Raw genomic sequence first — 18519 nt, 5'->3', positions numbered from 1 at the left:
GCGTACCAGCTGCATTTTGCCTCCCCCCTATTTTGCATCTGCGGGTCCTTGAGGTTCGGAAAAATTAAGAGGGGACAGATTCAGAACCAGTGCTAGGAAGTTCTTCTTCACTCAAAGGGTGGTGGACAACTGGAATGTGCTTCCAGAGGGGTATGATAGGACAGAGTACGGTATTGGGGTTCAAGAGGGGATTAGATGATTTCCTGAATGAAAAAAGGATAGAAGGGTATTGATAGAGGATTACTATACAGGTCCTGGACCTGATGGGCTGCCACGTGAGTGGACTACTGGGCATGATGGACCTTTGGTCTGACCCAGCAGAGGCACTGCTTATGTCCTTATGTTCTTAAGTTAAACATCGGTCCAGCTGACAGCCCAAGGATTTCATTGTTAGAGGAACAGTTCCATTGAGGCCGTGATTTATTTTCCCAGATCCAGCTACTTTTACAACAAGGGAATTATAATAATTTTAATAAAATTTGGGAGCCATTAACTTCTTATTGTAATGAGTAGATACCATTTTCTAATGAAATATACACCGTCTAATGATAGGAAGGGGGAGGTTTTATATATTAGTTTTCATATTGGGAAAATAATAGAGGGAATGATGGGAGGGTGGTAATTTTATGTATTATAAGATAAAGTAGAAAGATTGTCAAATGATATGTTTAATTGTATTGATTTGATGTTTGTACACTTGATGTAAGATTGAAAATGAATAAAGATTTATTAAAAAAGAGCTGAGGCAGGCTGCAGCTCAGTGCATAGTGAGTAAGGCTGTTACAGCCTATGAGAAAAATCGTGGGGGGGGGGGTATGAAAAGAGACTAGTTCTTAAGGTTTCTGCTACTTCCTTTGGGGTCTCCCACCTCTAAAATCCTATTTTTTTCAGTTTTTGTTTTCAGTTAAGCTATTTTTGAGCTGTTTTATTTTATTTTATTTTTTTTTTGCCAAAACACTGTTGCAGTGGCCATCATGGATTTCCAATTTTTTTTCTTCTTTTTTCTTTTCAAAGTTCTCCAGAACCTTCAAAACACCTTGTTTTGCTTCAAGACTGACAGAGATGGAGTCTGCTTTTACCCCTAATTCATGCCAAGTTTGCTCTAGATGGATACTGGAAGAGCATCCTTGTGTTGTTTGCTGTAGAGCACATGAAGGGGGGGGGCGGGTGCTTTAGGCTTAGCCTCCCTTGGGTCTCTAGGGCTGAGGAGACGGAGGGTCTGTCTGCTGGGAGAAAATCTCTTCCAGAGCCCCAGAACAGCAGCTTTCCTAGGTGTAGGAAGTGTAGGAATCCACAGAGTCTGAGATGTAAAAATTTTAGATATTTTTTGGACACACCGAATTTGATTACCAACTTAGGGTCCCGTTTACTAAGTGAGGTGAAGTTTCTCGCTTACTGCATGTTAAAGGTAAAAAAATGAATGTGTGGTAGGTGCAAAGCTTATGTGCTGACTGTTAGGAGTGTTATTAGCATATTCTCATGCAGTTACCATATAGAAAAGTTCTTCAGCTTGGAGAAGAAATGAGTCAGGGTAGAAGTCTATAAAATATTGAGTGGAGTGGAAAGAGTAGATGTGAATCACCTGTTTACTCTTTCTAAAAATACTAGGACTAGGGGGCATGCTACTAAGTAGTAGATTTAAAACAAGACTGGAGAAAATATTTCTTCATACAACATGTAATTAAACTCTGCAATTTGATGTCAAAGAATGTGGTGAAATCAGTTAGCAGGGTACAAAAAGGTTTGGAAGATTTCCTAAAAAAAAGTCCATAAAACATTATTGAGATGGTTTGGGGAAATCCACTACTTATTCCTAGGATAAGTAGCATCAAATCTGTTTAAGTACTTGGGACCTGGGTTGGTCACTGTTGGAGACAGGATGGTGGGCTTGATGAACCTTCAGTCTGTCCCGGTATGGCAATTCTTATGTTCTTTACTGCACATTCATTTTATTCATTCACATCTAATGTGATGCACTTACTGCCTCCATTTTAGGAGACGGTAAGTGCATCCACACTGACTGGGAGGGCATGGCAGAGTACAGTGTGCTATCTGGAATGCACAATCTATACTAGTGCTGCCCGATTGAGGTAAAAAAAATTTAAATTCGATTCAGCCTATTGAATCGATTTTTCGATTTGGTTTTCCTGTCCAATTGGATTTTTTTTTTTTTTTTTAATATCCTGGTGGGTTTATTTTATAGCCTCTTCACCCCCTTTGTCCTTCCTACCCCACTGGCGCTGTGGTGTAAACAAAATAAACAAAAAAGACTTTTCCTCTCTGTTAAATCCTAGCTCACGTTTGCGGTCTAACACCTGCTTTGGCAGGATACACATTTCAAATCTGACATATTGCAATCACAAAACAGAAAATAAAATTATTTTTTTCTACCTTTTGTAGTGTCATTATTGAAATCATGTTGGTCCCATGTTGCTCTGGTTGTCTTCTGATAGCTCACTTGCCAGGGTCTCCTGCCCATTTGTGGTTTCCTTCAATCCGTGCTAACTATCCATCTCTGTCCTCCCCTTCCCTCCCCCAAAGGTCTGGCATCTTTCCTTTTTTTATCTCCATCCCTGCAGCTGCAGCGATAGACCCCATCATCCCCAAATCCACCATCTCTCCTTTTCTCAACTACCCTTTCATCCAGCATCTCTCCCTCCTTCCCCACAACCCCAGGGTCCACCAGCTCTCCCTTTCTTTTCCCAACTACCCTCCTATCCAGTATTTCTATCCCCCACCCCCTCTTCACACCATCCCTTGTATCCAACTTCTCTCCCTTTCTGTTCCTTCCTTCCCTAAATCCCATAGTTCACCATCTCTCGCCCAGTTAGATTGTTCATCATTTTCAAGGAAGCCCGCGATTCAGATTTTTACCCAGTACTCTGGTCTTCGTTCTCGTCCTGTTCTCACTAGTTTCTCTTGCTATCTCTTTTAACATTTCCTCTTCCCCCAACCAAACTCCAGCAGTTTCTCTGACTAGGTTCTCACAGGTCAATCTCTCTCCCTCCAGCCTGTCCCACTCATCTGGGCCCATCTCACACATCCAGAACTCTATTCTCCCATCCCCCGCGGGATCCTCTACTTGGTTGCTGCACTTCACTCTTGGGGTCGCGCGGGCAGCACGAGTGAAGCAAACACAATGCCTGGGAAGCAAACACAATGCCTATAACAGTTGGTGGAACACTGATCTCTCCATTAACCACCGTTCCGCCCTACCTGAATCTACTTCTCGCTCTGCACACAAATTCCGACTTCCAGAGCGCGTAAACTGTGCCAGGAAACCAAATCCCGCCCTAACACTCGAAAGGCAGCCTTCTCCATGGCCAGAAGCTGTAACAGAGGAAAAGCTTCCAGGGCTTGCGAAGGCAGCGTGTTTGTAACGCTGCTTGCAGCCCCAATGGTGAACGCTGTGCAGTGCTGTTTCAAGTTTATTAAGATTTTATATACCGCCTATCAAGGTTATCTAAGCGGGTTTTTTTTATAATCAGGTACTCAAGCATTTTCCCTGTTGAAGAGCTAGCAGGGATAGTAAGTACCGGATCCCGCAAGGGGGTGGAATAGGGATGGAATAGAGCTCTGTATAGGTGTGCGAGTCTTGCATTGAAGACGACTGGCATAGCCTCATGCACTTTCTGATTGACCCCACCGAATTGGCAAGGCCAAATTTTTTTTTTTTTTTTTTTAACAAATCGATTCGCCCGAAGTGAATCGGTACATCGATTCGAATCTGAAATCAGGCAGTACTAGTCTATACCCATAAACATACCCATCTCCCACCCCATAACAGACTATGCAATGTGGTAACTCTTAGCTCACTAGTGTGTTAACAGTGTGTACTAATTCATGCATTAACTGCTTAGCTCAGTGTAATAAACAGGTCCTTTATTTTACTGGTAAAAATTTAGTTATTAGCTACCTCTCTACATTTCACTAGCACACAACAGAAAGGGTAAAAGCAGGGTAGTGGTCCCCTTAATTCATTCGACAGCGACATAGTGTACTGTGTCACTCATCAGCTTTAGAATCACTGGTATAGTTACTTAAAAGGGCTTCTAAATTATTTTGGCAGCAGCTGGACTCTCCAAATGACTAATGTGCCATTCGGATCTGATTATAGCAACTGCATGGGTTACATTCACAATAATACAGCTTGTATGTTGTCTGCAGGCATTTCAGAGGCCAGCAGTACATACAGCTGGCAGGACATGACCTCTGTGTTAAAGGACTAAGCTTTTGGGATAACTTTTCATTGCATCCTCTCTGTTGCTTGTGTGCCTTCTTCAGCATATCTTAAGGCTGGGGATGAAAATCAAAGCGGCACAAGATTCATTTAATAGCATAGAGTCCACTTTGTATAATATTGATCTCCATTCTTTATTCTCCTTTAGGAAAAAAAAAGGGACATTCAGTATTTCTAAAATATCTCAAAGTATGTTGATATTTTCATGTGCTTTGAAATGGAAAGGTGATGTTCTCCTGTCCTTCAGCAGGTTCTCTGGTTGAACAAGAAATCAGCTTCTTTCAAAATGTCAAAAACAAACAAGTCAAAGTCGGGATCCCGCTCATCCCGATCCAGATCGGTATCCAGATCTCGTTCTCGTTCATTTTCCAAGTCACGATCACGCTCCAGGTCTCTTTCACACCCGAAGAAACGCAAGCACAGGTAAATGCTCTTCTGTTCAGTTAGTCTTCAATGTTTATTCAATTTATTATTTTGTTATCCCCTTAGAAACACTTTTTTAATATGAACAAATTTGCCCAAATGTATGTGTTGCAGCTATAGAATAAGGAATTAGTGTTCACTTATGCTTGCATTAATCTTCTAGTGACAGGACCTGTAAGAATTCTCGTGAACAAAAATAGACACACTTCAGGCCAAAAAGATTTCTCTTAATGTGTCTGGTGTACTGCAAGGTGTCTTCTAGTAGTTTAGAACTGCTTCAGATGCAGACATGGAGACTATGTCCCCACATTCACTGATTTCTTTTATATTGGCAAAAGAATCACATATGATCATTTCAATGCCTTAGGTATGTCAGCACTTAAAAACTGTAGAGATAAATTTAATATTATAGTTCTTCAGCTAAATAGTAATCGGGCAGGTTTTTGGTTTAGTTTCATTTTCTGAATTGGAAAATTACATAATGTGTCATTCCTGAAATGTTTATATGTTTACTGTGTTGGCGAATGGATTGTATCAAAAATAGTAATTTGTGTTCTACCAGTATCTCTGAATAATGCCCTCCTATTGCATATATTTTAATAAAGGCTCTTTTCTATCATTTTTGAAGCACATGGCTATATTGGCCTTGTTGTTAGTTTGTGTCCCAGCATTCAGTCTTTGCTTAGGTGGATGTCTGTAGTAATTGAAATTCTTCTACTTTTCATTAGGAGCATATGATCATTTGTTTTCTGATCGTTACCAATTTTGCATTTACTGTTTTGACTCAAGTTTTAGTGAAGCCATTATGCCATTAGGAAAATAGTATGTTTGCTCATGGAATCCTGATAGGTGAAGAGAAAACTCAAAACATCAAAACCAAGTGGTCTATGTAGGTCAAGTATAGAAAAAAAAAATCAGACCTAAATTAAAATATAAAAATCTTTTAGATCAACATGCTGAATTGAGTTTGGTTCTACAAATATTAGCCCATTGAGTTTAACCCTCTTCAAATCATCTACCTCCAGACAATTGTTTATAGAACATGGATCACTTATATTTCACAACTTGAAAATACATTAATTCTTTTAGAACACAAAAAATTTAAATTGATACAGATCTTTTGGTATGTTGCTCTCAATTAAAATTACATTAAATCTGAACACTTAGAATGCCATTAACTTCTAGGAATGAATCTACCTTTATTTTAAATGGTTCTATCTTCCCTAAAAAAAAAATGATACTGGGTCAATGTGACCCATTAGGGCTTATGACTGTTGTATTTTTATGTGAATAGTACAGAAAAATCATTTATTTTTTTAAATTTGGGGATGAATTTACATAGTAACATAGTAAATGACAGCAGATAGATTCTCACAGTTCATCCAGACTGTCAAAACTGTGGCAAGAGCTGCACCCACCTCTTCACGCAGGTTACACTCCTTCACAATCAAGTACTTACTACCACACTCTAAATTTTTGGAGGATTGTTTTAAATGTTAAATATGTTCACATTTTTGTTTGTTGCATTTGTCATCCAGGAGACTCTTGGTCATTGTCCCTGTTTGCTTAAAATTGTAATATCACTATTATGAGATTACTTCCATAGCAGTGATATTACGATATTAAGCCTGTATGCTATGTTAATGATGTTTCAGTGACACATTGTAAAAATAATAAATAAAAAATTGTGATTCCTAATGCAGGCATTTTTGCTGAAATCCGGTTGTGTTGGGTCTTTTTCACACTAAAGCCCTTGATGAAAACCTGGTTGTTCTTCCATCACTTCTATTGATCACTTCTGTATTTCAAGTTAATTAAAAATTTGATTTGATCGCTTATCATATTTCTAAGCGATCTACAATGCCTTAAAATTGGGGATAATACATACAGCATATTTGAACACGACTTGGACAAATACTCAGATCAAGATAAGGAGGGGAAAGAATGACAATAGTTACAGGACGGAAAAACATGGAAGGTGAAAACACTAGGGCGATGTCCTTATAAGGGGCAAGAAAAGAATCTTGATTAAGATCGGCCGAGAGATTGGGACGAGATAAGATGCAGAGATCCTATACTTCAAAAACGTCTTTAAATAAGAAACTTTTTAGGCTTCCTTTAAATCTATCTAAGGATGTTTCCTTTCTCAGGTAAGCTGGTAGGGAATTCCAGAGTTGTGGGGCTGTGACGGAGAAGATATTAGAGGACCGTGTGTTAATAACGCTCAATGAAGAAACGGATAATAGGTGTTGCTCAGTTGATCTTAGCGTTCGTGAAAGGGCATAAGATATAAGAAGTGTATCTAAAAAAGAGGTGCTTTAGAGCACAGTTCTTCAACCGCCGGTCCGCGGACCGGTGTCGGTCCGCAGAAAATTCCTGCCGGTCTGCGCAAGACCAGCGAGATTAACTTCTTCAATTTCCTGCCGGTCCGCACAGGACCGGCAAGATCGAGGAGCGCAGGGCCAGAGATATAATGGGGAGCCTCCGACTGTGCTTTCTTCCCTCCCAGCAGCTCTCCTTACAAGTGCAGCGATTCAGGAAGGAAGCCTTGGAGCTTTTGCTGAGTTGGGCCGCCTCTGATGATACAACTTCCGCTTTCCTCAGAGGCGGTGCGACCCAACAAAGGACCCGAGGCTGCCTTACTGAATCGCAGCGCTGGCAAGTAAGGAGAGTTGCTGGGAGGGGAGAAAGCTGCTGGCATGGTGAAAAAAAAAAAAAAAAGGACAGCTGCTACTGGACCTGGAGAGGGAGAAGGAGAGATGCTGCTGGGAGGGGAGGAGGGAAAGGAGTCTGGGAAGCTGCTGGGTAAGGGGGAAAAAGGGACAGCTGCTACTGGACCTGGAGAGGGAGAAGGAGAGATGTTGCTGGGAGGGGAGGAGGGAAAGGAGTCTGGGAAGTTGCTGGGTAAGGGGGAAAAAGGGATAGCTGCTACTGGACCTGGAGAGGGAGAAGGAGAGATGTTGCTGGGAGGGGAGGATGGAAAGGAGTCTGGGAAGCTGCTGGGTAAGGGGGAAAAAGGGACAGCTGCTACTGGACCTGGAGGGAGGGAGAAGGAGAGATGTTGCTGGGAGGGGAGGATGGAAAGGAGTCTGGGAAGCTGCTGGGTAAGGGGGAAAAAGGGACAGCTGCTACTGGACCTGGAGGGAGGGAGAAGGAGAGATGCTGCTGGATAGGGGGAGAAGGGCAGGGAGAAGAAAAAAGGAACGAAACAGCTTGCAGGGAGATTAGAGGAGGGGAAGGGGAGAGATAGGAATGAGATGGGAAGGGATGGTCAGCAGAGAAATTGAGAGGGACAAAGATGCTAGATCTGGTGTAGGAGAGATAAAAATGAAGAGAGCAGTGAAGCTGGAGTGAATCGTGTAAAAAGGAGAGAGGGGCAAAGGCTGGATGGAAAGGGGAGAGGGGCATAGAAAGAAGACAAATACCATATGGAAGGGGGAGAGGTCAGACAGTAGATGGAAGGGGCAGATGCTGGATTGAAGAGACAGAGAGGGCAGACGCTGGAAGGAAGAGAGTGAAAAGAAGATGAAAGCAGAAACCAGAGACAACAAAAGGTAGAAACAAATAATTTTATTTCTATTTTGTGATTAGAATATATCAGATTTGAAATATATATCCTGCTAGAGACATAACTGGGGACTGCAGTATTCTGTTAGCATGATATTTCTATGAACTTGGCTTGTTCAGTTTTCTTGATAGAGGGGATATATGTGAAGGGGAGGGGAGACAGGAGTTTTGTTGGTCCATGTTCTGTATATTTGTATTTATAAAATCACAATTGTTCAGAATATTGTTTCTTTTTATACTTTAATAAAATACATTCAATATAAAATCATAATTGCGGCTTGTGCAGATGGGATCAGATGGTTTGTGGGGACCGAGCTCACAGAAATGGAGCGTAAAAGGGGTTTTTAAATTTTAGTCCTATTAGTTTGCCGGTCCACAAAATAATTCTTTTATTTCTGCCGGTCCACGGGTGTAAAAAGGTTGAAGAACACTGCTTTAGAGAATTATATTTTGAAGGTTAGTACATCTTGTACATAATCCTGTATGATACAGGAAACCAGTGTGCGTTCTTCAAGAGGGGAATGAAGTGGTCAAATTTCCTAGATTTCATAATAATTTTTATTGCTGTATTTTGAATTATTTGGAGTTGTCTTAATTCTTTCTGCGTGATACCCTTATAAAGTGAGTTACAGTAGTCCAGTTTTGAAGTAACAAGAGAGTGTATTAGAATATTTAAAGAGGTTGGATCCAGGAAATTTGCCAATGATTGAATCATGAGTAGTCTGTAAAAGCTATTTTTAATAACAGCACTGATCTGATCATAAGTTAGCTTCTTTAAAAAAAAAAAAAAAAAAATCTTTATTCATTTTCAAAAATAACAAGTGTACAACAATCATTCATAAATATCTTAATTAATCACTTGACATTCTTATTTGTAATATTCCAAATAAATAATTATATAAGAAGCCCACCCCTCCCACCCATATACTAATAAATAACAATTATCAATTATTATGGCCATCCATAAGTTAGCTTCTGGTCTATGATAACACCAAGAATTTTTTTTTTTTTTTAATTTTATCATTTTTCAAAAACATTACAAGAAAATAAACTTCTTGTTAAAGAAATACAGCTGAATAAAGTTAAAATATAACATCAAATCAAAGATTTTAATGACTAAGGTTATTAAAATCGCTTCCTTAGATCCCAATACCACAAAGCCAGAATAATGAGAAGTATCTTTCATTAACATAAAAAAAATATAAGTATCTTTCATTAACATAAAAAAGAATATAGATAAATAGAAAGTTTGCTAAATAAATCTTACACTGGTGTCGACTCCATCAAACTATCTTTTTCAGATCCAGAAAAGATTTTAACTGATCTGGCAGGAAAAATACTTATTTATTTTGAGCATATTTCACTATACACTTACAAGGGTAAGCTAGAAGAAAAGTTGCTTCCAGAGATATAACCTCTTGTCTTAAGGTCAAAAACTGTTTCCTTCTCTCCTGGGTAATTTTAGTCACATCTAAATATGCCCATATCCTTTTACCATAAAACAAATTTTTTTAAAATTTAAAGTATAACTTCATAAATAAGTCCAGGTCTTGTTGAAAGACAAATGATATCAGTAATGTTGTCCTTAAAGTTGACTCAGTGATAGATTCTTCTAGTATCGCAGATATTTCTTTCAAGTCAAGCTGAGGTTGCGTATTTTTCCCTTCCTGCATCTCCTGGGAATTTTTTATCACAGTAGGTAGATAATAAATTTTGTTTAAAGGAGGTATAAACTCAGGAGAATATTTCAATATCTCTACCAAGTATTTTTTGAAGAGATCATATGGGGAAATCCCAGGAGTCCTAGGAAAGTTCAAAATTCTAACATTAAGATGTCTGTTAAAATTTTCAATATTTTCTATTTTACGTTGTAACAATGTACTATCCTTTATTGCAAGACCTTTATATTCTTGCAATGATTGTACCTCAGTTTGAAGTTTGTCAATAGAATTTCTGGTTTCAAGATTTGTTTGTTTGAAAGTTTTTGTAATAGTATCTAGCTTTGCTCCAAGAGACTTTACCTCCTCTGCCGTTTTCATTGTAGCCACATCTAATTTCTGGAGCATCTTGAGAATAATTGATAGTGTCCTCCGTCGCGGGGGAAGAAGCCCCTAAGCTGGTCCGCATTGGCAGAAGCTCATCTGCCTAGGATCCTTCCTCTATGGAAAGGTCGGGTGCATCTTTGGCTTCCCTCACTTCCAGGGCAGCTGCGTCGGCCGGACAAAGAGGCGGGACAACCGGTGGAGACGAGAGAGAGCGATCTCCTGCCCCAGCATAGATGAGTCATCTCCCCTCGGGAACACAGCTTAACTCGCTGGAGCTTGCTTTCCAACGGGCTTAACTCGCAGCGGGAAGCAGGCCTTTACGGCAGGGAGGCAGGCATGTGCAGAGGGAGGAGGAGGAAGAGTTCTTTTACGGTGGGGAAGCAGGCCTGTGCAGAGAGGGAGGAGGAGAAAGGAGGAAGAGAGATGCCAGACCTGGGGTGAAGTGACAAGAGAAACCAAACCAAAAAGAGGGGGAAGAAAGCAAAGGAGAGGTGCTGGACTAAAGGAGAGAGGGAGAAGAAATGCAAGACCACAAGGGGAAGGGTACAAGAGGGACAGATACTGCTCCAAAGTTTGGCAGGAGAGATAGTAAGAGAAAGCCTGTACCTGGGGAAGGGGATACAGGAGGTAAGGAAGATAGAAAGAAGAAGCTGGATATGGGGAGAGATAAGATGCTGGGCATGGAGCGAGCATAGGAACAGGGACACAAGGGAGACACTACTGGAGAGGAGAATAGGGACAGGGACACAGAAGAGAGATGCTGGATGAAAGGGTAGTTGAGAAAAGGAGAGATGGTGGATCTGTGGATGGTGGGGTCCATCGCTGCAGCTGCGAGGGGATGGAGATGAAAAAAAGGAAAGATGCCAGACCTCTGGGGGAGGAAAGGGAAACAGAAGGGGAGGACAGAGATGGAAGATGGATGGTGTGCACGGAGAAAGAAGAAAGAAGGAAAGCCTGATCAGAAGACTACCAGACCAACATGATTTTAAAAATGACCAGACAACAAAAAGTAGGAAAAATAATTTTATTTTCTGTTTTGTGATTACATTGTCAGATTTGAAATGTGTATCCTGCCAGAGCTGGTGTTGGACCACAAACGTGAGCCTAGGATTTAACAGAGAGAGTAAAAGTCTTTTTTGTTTATTTTGTTTACACCACAGCACCAGTGTGGGTAGGAGAGGACAAAGGGGGTGAAGAGGCTATAAAATAAACCCACCAGGATGTTTGGAAAAAACCACCCAATTGGGCAGGAAAATCGAATCGAAAAATCGATTCAATAGGCTGAATCGAATTTTTTTTTCCTGAATTGGGCAGCACTAGTAGCCTTCACACTACCTTTTCGTTTGGTATGCGACATTTCGTTGTAAGTAGTATAGTATACAGCGTGAGGAGACAGAGTTCCATCTCTGCCATCCACCACTGACTGCCAGGTTTGCGCCGCCATCTTGACTACTCCCCCACCCCCCAACACCAAGAATTTTAATGGATGTAACTGTTTGTAGTGGGACATCTTTAAGACAAATTGGGAAGGTCATTGTTAGTCCTTTTTTCCATGGGACGAGCATAGTTTTGGTCTTATGGATGCCCAAAACCAGCATATTATCACTGAACCATTGACTGATTTGTTCAATTTTCTTGCTGATACATTTTTATTTCATTTGGGATTTTCTGGATCTAATGGATGAAGCAGCTGTATATCATCGGCATAAGCATATACAGAAAGTCCAATAGATTGACGTGGGTGCACGTGGTAGGGGGGCAGAGAGGAGAAGGGGTGCTGGCTCCCCAAGGAAGACTGCGCCTGGTGTAGACCCCCCCCTTAATATGCCACTGAAACCAGCAATGAACGTGATAGAAAATACTTGAGCATGATCGTTCTTTGGAATTTCTGGGACATAGATCGTAGAAGTCTGCCTGACACTGTCCTTAGGTTCTAGCTACTGAAGTTGTCATTGAAACCCACTCGAGTCTATCCAAATCAGTCTTGTCATTTGTGAGACACAAACTGTAAAAGTCTGTCCAACACTGTCCTCACATTCCAGCTTCTGAGGGTTCTGTTGAAGCCCTCTCCAGCCCAAGCTAAACTGGATTTCCATATGCAGGACACAGACCATTCAAGTCTGCCTGGCACTGGCCTTTCTTCATGACCAAAGTTGCCATCTAAGTGCCATTTTCAAACTATCATTTTTCAGGTTCTCTCTTTACTTGATATCTGACAGTCACAAGAAAAAAATACCACTGTGCAATTGGTTGAGAATGACTGGTGTTTTGACATAGTGTTCTCTGTTTTTAATAGATAATTTTAAGCAGCATTGCCTATTTTCTAAAGGTATCTTTAACAAGGTGCTGTAAATGTGATATTTTTGTTGAACTGTCAGTTGATAAATATTTCGATCAGATAAGCCTTCTGTTCAATGTCAGTTTATGATAGCTGTTTTCCCTGAAATGCAACTGTTGGTTTAGAGCAGTGGTTCCCAAACCTGTCCTGGAGGACCCCCAGGCCAGTCGGGTTTTCAAGATAGCCCTAATGAATATGCATGACAGAGATTTGCATAAGGAGATGCCAGGAATGCAGATCTGCTCCATGCATATTCATTAGGGCTATCTTGAAAACCCTGGGGGTCCTTCAGCTAACGTCGTTCCTCTGCACAAAAAGGGTTGCAAGGCAGAAGCTGCAAATTACAGACCGGTGAGTCTCACTTCGATTGTGAGTAAGCTCATGGAAACACTAATCAAACGCAAACTAGACACGATCCTTGACAAGGAGAACCTACGCAATCCCCACCAACACGGTTTCACCAAGGGTAGGTCATGCCAATCCAATCTTATCAGCTTCTTTGACTGGGCAACTAGAAGGCTGGACCTGGGAGAGTCCCTAGACGTCGTGTACTTGGACTTCAGTAAAGCTTTTGACAGCGTCCCCCACCGTAGATTACTGAGCAAGATGAAATCAATGGGATTAGGTGAAACACTAACTGCATGGGTCAGCGACTGGCTAAGTGGGAGACTTCAGAGCGTGTTGGTTAACAGTACCCTCTCTAAAACGTCGAGGGTGGAGTGCCGCAGGGATCAGTCTTGGGCCCGATCCTTTTCAACATATTTATAGGAGACATGACTCAGGGGCTTCAAGGTAAAATAGCATTATTCGCCGACAATGCCAAATTATGTAACACTGTGAGTGACACCGCAAGTAAAAATGATTTGTCCGACAGCATGAAGCAAGACCTGCTTTTACTGGAACATTGGTCCACGACTTGGCAGCTGGGCTTCAATGCGAAAAAATGCAAGGTCATGCACCTTGGTAACAATAATCCGTGTAGGACATACACACTGAATGGTGAAACCTTGTCCAGGACTACAGCAGAGCGGGATTTGGGGGTGATCATTAGTGGAGACATGAAATCAGCCAATCAAGTGGAGAAGGCTTCATCCAAGGCTAGACAAATGCTGGGATGTATCCGTAGAAGCTTTGTTAGCCGGAAGCCAGAGGTCATTATGCCATTGTACAGAAGCATGGTGAGACCTCATCTGGAGTATTGTGTGCAATTCTGGAGGCCGCACTACCGTAAGGATGTGCTGAGAGTTGAATCAGTTCAGCGAATGGCCACCAGGATGATCCTGGGGCTCAAGGATTTCTCGTATGAAAACAGGCTGCACAAGTTGCGGCTATACTCTCTCGAAGAACGTAGGGAGAGGGGAGATATGATAGAGACATTTAAGTGCATCACTGGTCGCATAGAGGTGGAAGACGACGTTTTCCTTCTAAAAGGACCCTCGTCCACAAGGGGACATCCGCTGAAAATCAGGGGGGGGAAATTTCATGGGGATACCAGGAAGTACTTCTTCACTGAAAGAGTGGTGGATCATTGGAACGATGATGATCGTAGCCAGCAGCATACAAGATTTTAAGAATAAATGGGATGCCCACGTCGGATCCCTACGAGGGTAGCATAGAGGAGGGCAGCTTGGGGACGATTGATAGAGTGTAGATTGGGGGGAGGGTTGTTGGAGTGGGCAGACTTGATGGGCTATGGCCCTTTTCTGCCGTCATTTTCTATGTTTCTATGTTTCACTGGTTTAGAGCATGCACAGTAATGAGTTAATTTCCTGAAGAGAAACAGCTGAGAGTAAAGTGTTAAGTTTCTGTGCTTAAGACTAGGCTGAATTCCCAGATGTATGTGAAGCATGGCTGCCAACTTTTACTAGTGGCCACGTTGATCCTTTTTTTTTTTTTAATGTTCAGTTGTTGGCTTCTTCATCTCTGGCAGTTGCTAAAAAAAATCTCTTATGGCTTCATTTGAGAAATACCCTTCTAATGTAACAAACCATTCTCCATTTGAAAAAAAAAACCTTTCTTGTAAGCATAGAAAAATAAAGTACATTGAAACATGATCCAAAAAGTGAAGATTTTCATAGTAACATAGTAAATGAAGGCAGATAAAGATCTGAACAGTCTATCCAGTCTGGCCATTAGTTATTCTCATTTTGGGGGTTCCCTGAATGGAAAAATCTTGATAATCAATTTAGTCTAGAGTTCCTATGTTTTCAAGCAGACTTCCTAGGTCATCAAGCCGCATTGTGGTATAAATTCATATCTGGTCATATAAATAAAAAACCTAAAAATGGTCTCAGAGATGTTTGGAGCATTGAGATTAAGCAGCAAATTTCTGCATCTCAATGGCCACGAATTTGGTCTTGGAAAATGAGATGTACAGTGTCAGCATCTATGAGGCAAACTTGGTTCTTTTTATTGCATAGAGCGTTTTGGACCCCCAGTTCGTTTACAAAAGTTGGATTGCTCTAAATCTAATAGATGCTGGCATTGTAATCTTGAAGTAGAGACATTGGATCATTTAATTTTTTTTTGTCCCTATATTATGTTATTTTGGAATTCAATTTGGACTCAAGTTAACTGTCTTCTAGAGAATCATGTTGCGTTATCCTATGACACTGTTTTGTTTGGTATATCTATGAGGAAAAAAAGTCAAATTTCGTCGAGTAATAATAAAACTTTTGTTAATCATGTCAGGGGTCGCCATTCAGCATATTACCAATAATTGGAAAAACCACTCTAATCTTAGCTATATATTTTGGTGGAACTCATTATGCCATATTTATAAGATGGAACGAGCTCTTGCTACGCAGAAAGAGACTTACAATAAGTTTATAAAGATCTGGGGGCCAATGGAAAAATATTGTAATGAGTAGACATCACTTTTTATGGGAGATTATATTTTACGCATTGGGGAGTGGGGGGTGGTATATTTTCCATTGAGAGTTTGTTTTTATTTCTTTAGGTAGGGCGGGAGGGAGGGGATTAATATTTTTATTTAGATGATTTGGAAAGATGTTCAAGTGTTGTATTGAAAGTATAATGATTGTATTTCTGTACACTTATTGTCTGTTTGAAAATGATTCATGAATTTTAATTTCAGTAGGGTGGGGGGTGGGGATATATACTTTTGTTCTTGATGATATGATTAAGATTTTCAAGTGTTACATTGAAATTTAATGGATATATTATTGTACACTTGTTTATGATTTAAAATGAATAAAGAATTTAAAAAAAAAATACATGATTAAATTAACTTGTCTCTTCTTTGATATTTCTGGGACATAGACTAAAGTCCACCTGGTATTGTCCTAGGTTCCAACTGCTGAAGTTGCCATCTAAGCTCACTCCAGCCTATCCAACCATCCCGTTGTTTGCAGGATATCTACTGTAAAGTTTGGTCTGTAAAGTCCTCATGTTCCAAGTTAGTGGAGTTCCTACTGATGCCCTCCTTAGCCCATCCTACACCGAATCACCATATATGGGACACAAACCATACAAGTCTGTCCAATACCAGCCTTAGTTCTTTAATTTATACCATTTGTTTTCTAATTGGAGATCCTTTGTGTTTATCTCTTGCTTTTTTGAATTCCATCACCATTTTCCTCTCTACCACCTCCCTTGGAAGGTCATTTTAGGCATCCACCACCCTCTTCATGAAAAATAATTTCCTAACATTACTTCTAAGTCTTCCTTCCTGTAACTTCAAGTTGTGTCCTTTTATTTTTACCATTTTCCCTTCTCTGGAAAAGATTTGGTTTAATATTAATACCTTTTAAGTATTCCCCTGTCCCTCCTCTTCTCTAGAGTATACATGTAAGTAACATTCAAGGTACTGAAGGGAATAGTCTTAGTAGATAAGGACAGGTTGTTCACCCTCTCCAAGGTAGAGAGAACGAGAAGGCACTCTCTAAAGTTGAAAGGGGATAGATTCCGTACAAACGTAAGGAAGTTCTTCTTCACCCAGGGAGTGGTGGAAAACTGGAACGCTCTTCCGGAGTCTGTTATAGGGGAAAACACCCTCCAGGGTTTCAAGACAAAGTTGGACAAGTTCCTGCTAAACTGGAATGTATGCAGATGAGGCTGGACTCATTTAGAGCACCGGTCTTTGACTTGAGGGTCACCACGTGAGCGGACTGCTGGGCAGGATGGACCACTGGTCTGACCCAGCAGCGGCAATTCTTATGTTCTTCCAGATTCTTTTCGAACTTCTTTTGGTTCAAACCCCTTACCATTTTTATCATCTTCCTCTGGACTGCTTCAAGTCTTTTTATATCCTTCGCCAGATATGGCCTCCAAACTGAACACAATATACCCAAGTGTGGCTTCACTAATGACCTTTATAGGGGCATCAACATCTCCCTTCTTCTGCTGGTTATTCCTCTTTCTATACAGCCTATGTCCTTTGCAATCTATTCTCTGGTACCCTAATGTTCTCTGGCCCCCATCATTCTGATCTAAACGTGACTCATCCTCGAATGCCCGCTCTGAATCGTCAGCCCTGTTTTCACTGCCAGTCTTAGCCACTGTCATTGGTGATTTCTATAACAGAGCTTGTTGATAATTCATAATAGCAACAGAATCAGAAAATACTCGTACATTGGTCTATGTAATACGTATGAAAAGGTCACATTTTAACATAGTGATTTTAAGAGCTTAAAAAAAAAATCACAAAATTATGCTTTGGAAAAGGTTTAAAGCTCCACCTTGTTCATCAGCATAATTAGACACATAAGTCACTTGTGTAATCACTCACAGTAAAAATGTCATGGTTTTTTATAGTCTTGAGTAGGGCATTTTCCTGTACTTTATTTTTATACCTGCTTTTGCTTAGGTAAGAACATAAGAACATAAGAATTGCCATCTCCGGATCAGACCCATGGTCCATCGAGTCCGGCGATCCGCACACGCGGAGGCCCAGTCAGGTATACACCTGATTGTTCTAATCACCCATATCCCTCTATGCCTCTCATAAGGAGATGTGCATCTAATTTGCCTTTGAATCCTAGCACAGTGGATTCCTTAATAACCTCCTGTGGAAGAGCATTCCATGCGTCCACCACTCGCTGCGTAAAGCAGAACTTCCTGACATTTGTCCTGGACTTGTCACCCCTTAGCTTCAAACCATGTCCTCTTGTCCGTGTCACATTGGACAATGTAAATAATTTGTTTTTCTGCTCTATTTTATCGATGTCTTTCAGTATTTTGAACGTCTCTATCATGTCCCCTCGCAGCCTCCTCTTCTCAAGGGAGAACAATCCTAGTTTCTTGAGTCGTTCCTCATATTCCAATTTCTCCATACCTCTTATTAGTTTCGTTGCTCGTCTCTGCACCCTCTCCAGCAGTTTTATATCCTTCTTTAGGTTGGGAGACCAATGTTGTACACAGTATTCCAAGTGTGGTCTGACCATTGCTCTATAAAGCGGCATTATGACTTTCTCCGATCTACTTGTGATTCCTTTCTTTATCATGCCCAACATTCTGTTTGCTTTCTTTGCCGCTGCCGCACATTGTGCCGACGGCTTCAGGGTCCTATCTATCAGTACACCCAGGTCCTTTTCTTGTTCGCTCTTACCCAGAGTTGCTCCTGACATTCTATACTCGTGTTCCTTATTCTTACTACCTAAATGCATTACTTTGCATTTCTCCACTTTGAACTTCATCTGCCATTGCTCTGCCCATTTCTCTAGCTGATACAAGTCGCTCTGGAGTTCCTCGCTATCTTCCTGCGATCTGATTTCCCGGCATAGCTTTGTGTCGTCTGCAAACTTAATGATCTCACTGGATATTCCGCCTTCCAGGTCATTGATATATATATTAAATAGAATCGGCCCAAGTACCGAGCCCTGGGGCACACCACTAGTCACTTTCTCCCAGTCTGAGAACTTCCCATTTATGCCCACTCTCTGCTT

General features: G+C 40.9%; 1 protein-coding gene across 4 annotated transcripts in view; it reads left to right on the top strand.

Annotated features, from left to right (window-relative positions):
- The window catches only part of THRAP3 (thyroid hormone receptor associated protein 3), a 176551-nt gene that overhangs the window by 78354 nt on the left and 79678 nt on the right, over positions 1 to 18519 (top strand). For 3 of the 4 annotated variants that reach the window (XM_033953669.1, XM_033953672.1, XM_033953674.1), the window contains exon 4: positions 4488 to 4663. In XM_033953669.1, coding sequence (XP_033809560.1) covers positions 4527 to 4663 — 137 coding nt within the window. In that variant the 5' untranslated portion in view covers positions 4488 to 4526. The remainder of the gene's footprint in view (positions 1 to 4487; positions 4664 to 18519) is intronic. The other variant, XM_033953670.1, reaches the window with a different exon arrangement.

The sequence above is a fragment of the Geotrypetes seraphini genome, chromosome 8, assembly GCF_902459505.1.
Source record: "Geotrypetes seraphini chromosome 8, aGeoSer1.1, whole genome shotgun sequence".
Classification (NCBI taxonomy): domain Eukaryota; kingdom Metazoa; phylum Chordata; class Amphibia; order Gymnophiona; family Dermophiidae; genus Geotrypetes; species Geotrypetes seraphini.
This window is presented reverse-complemented; position numbering and strand designations above follow the sequence as displayed.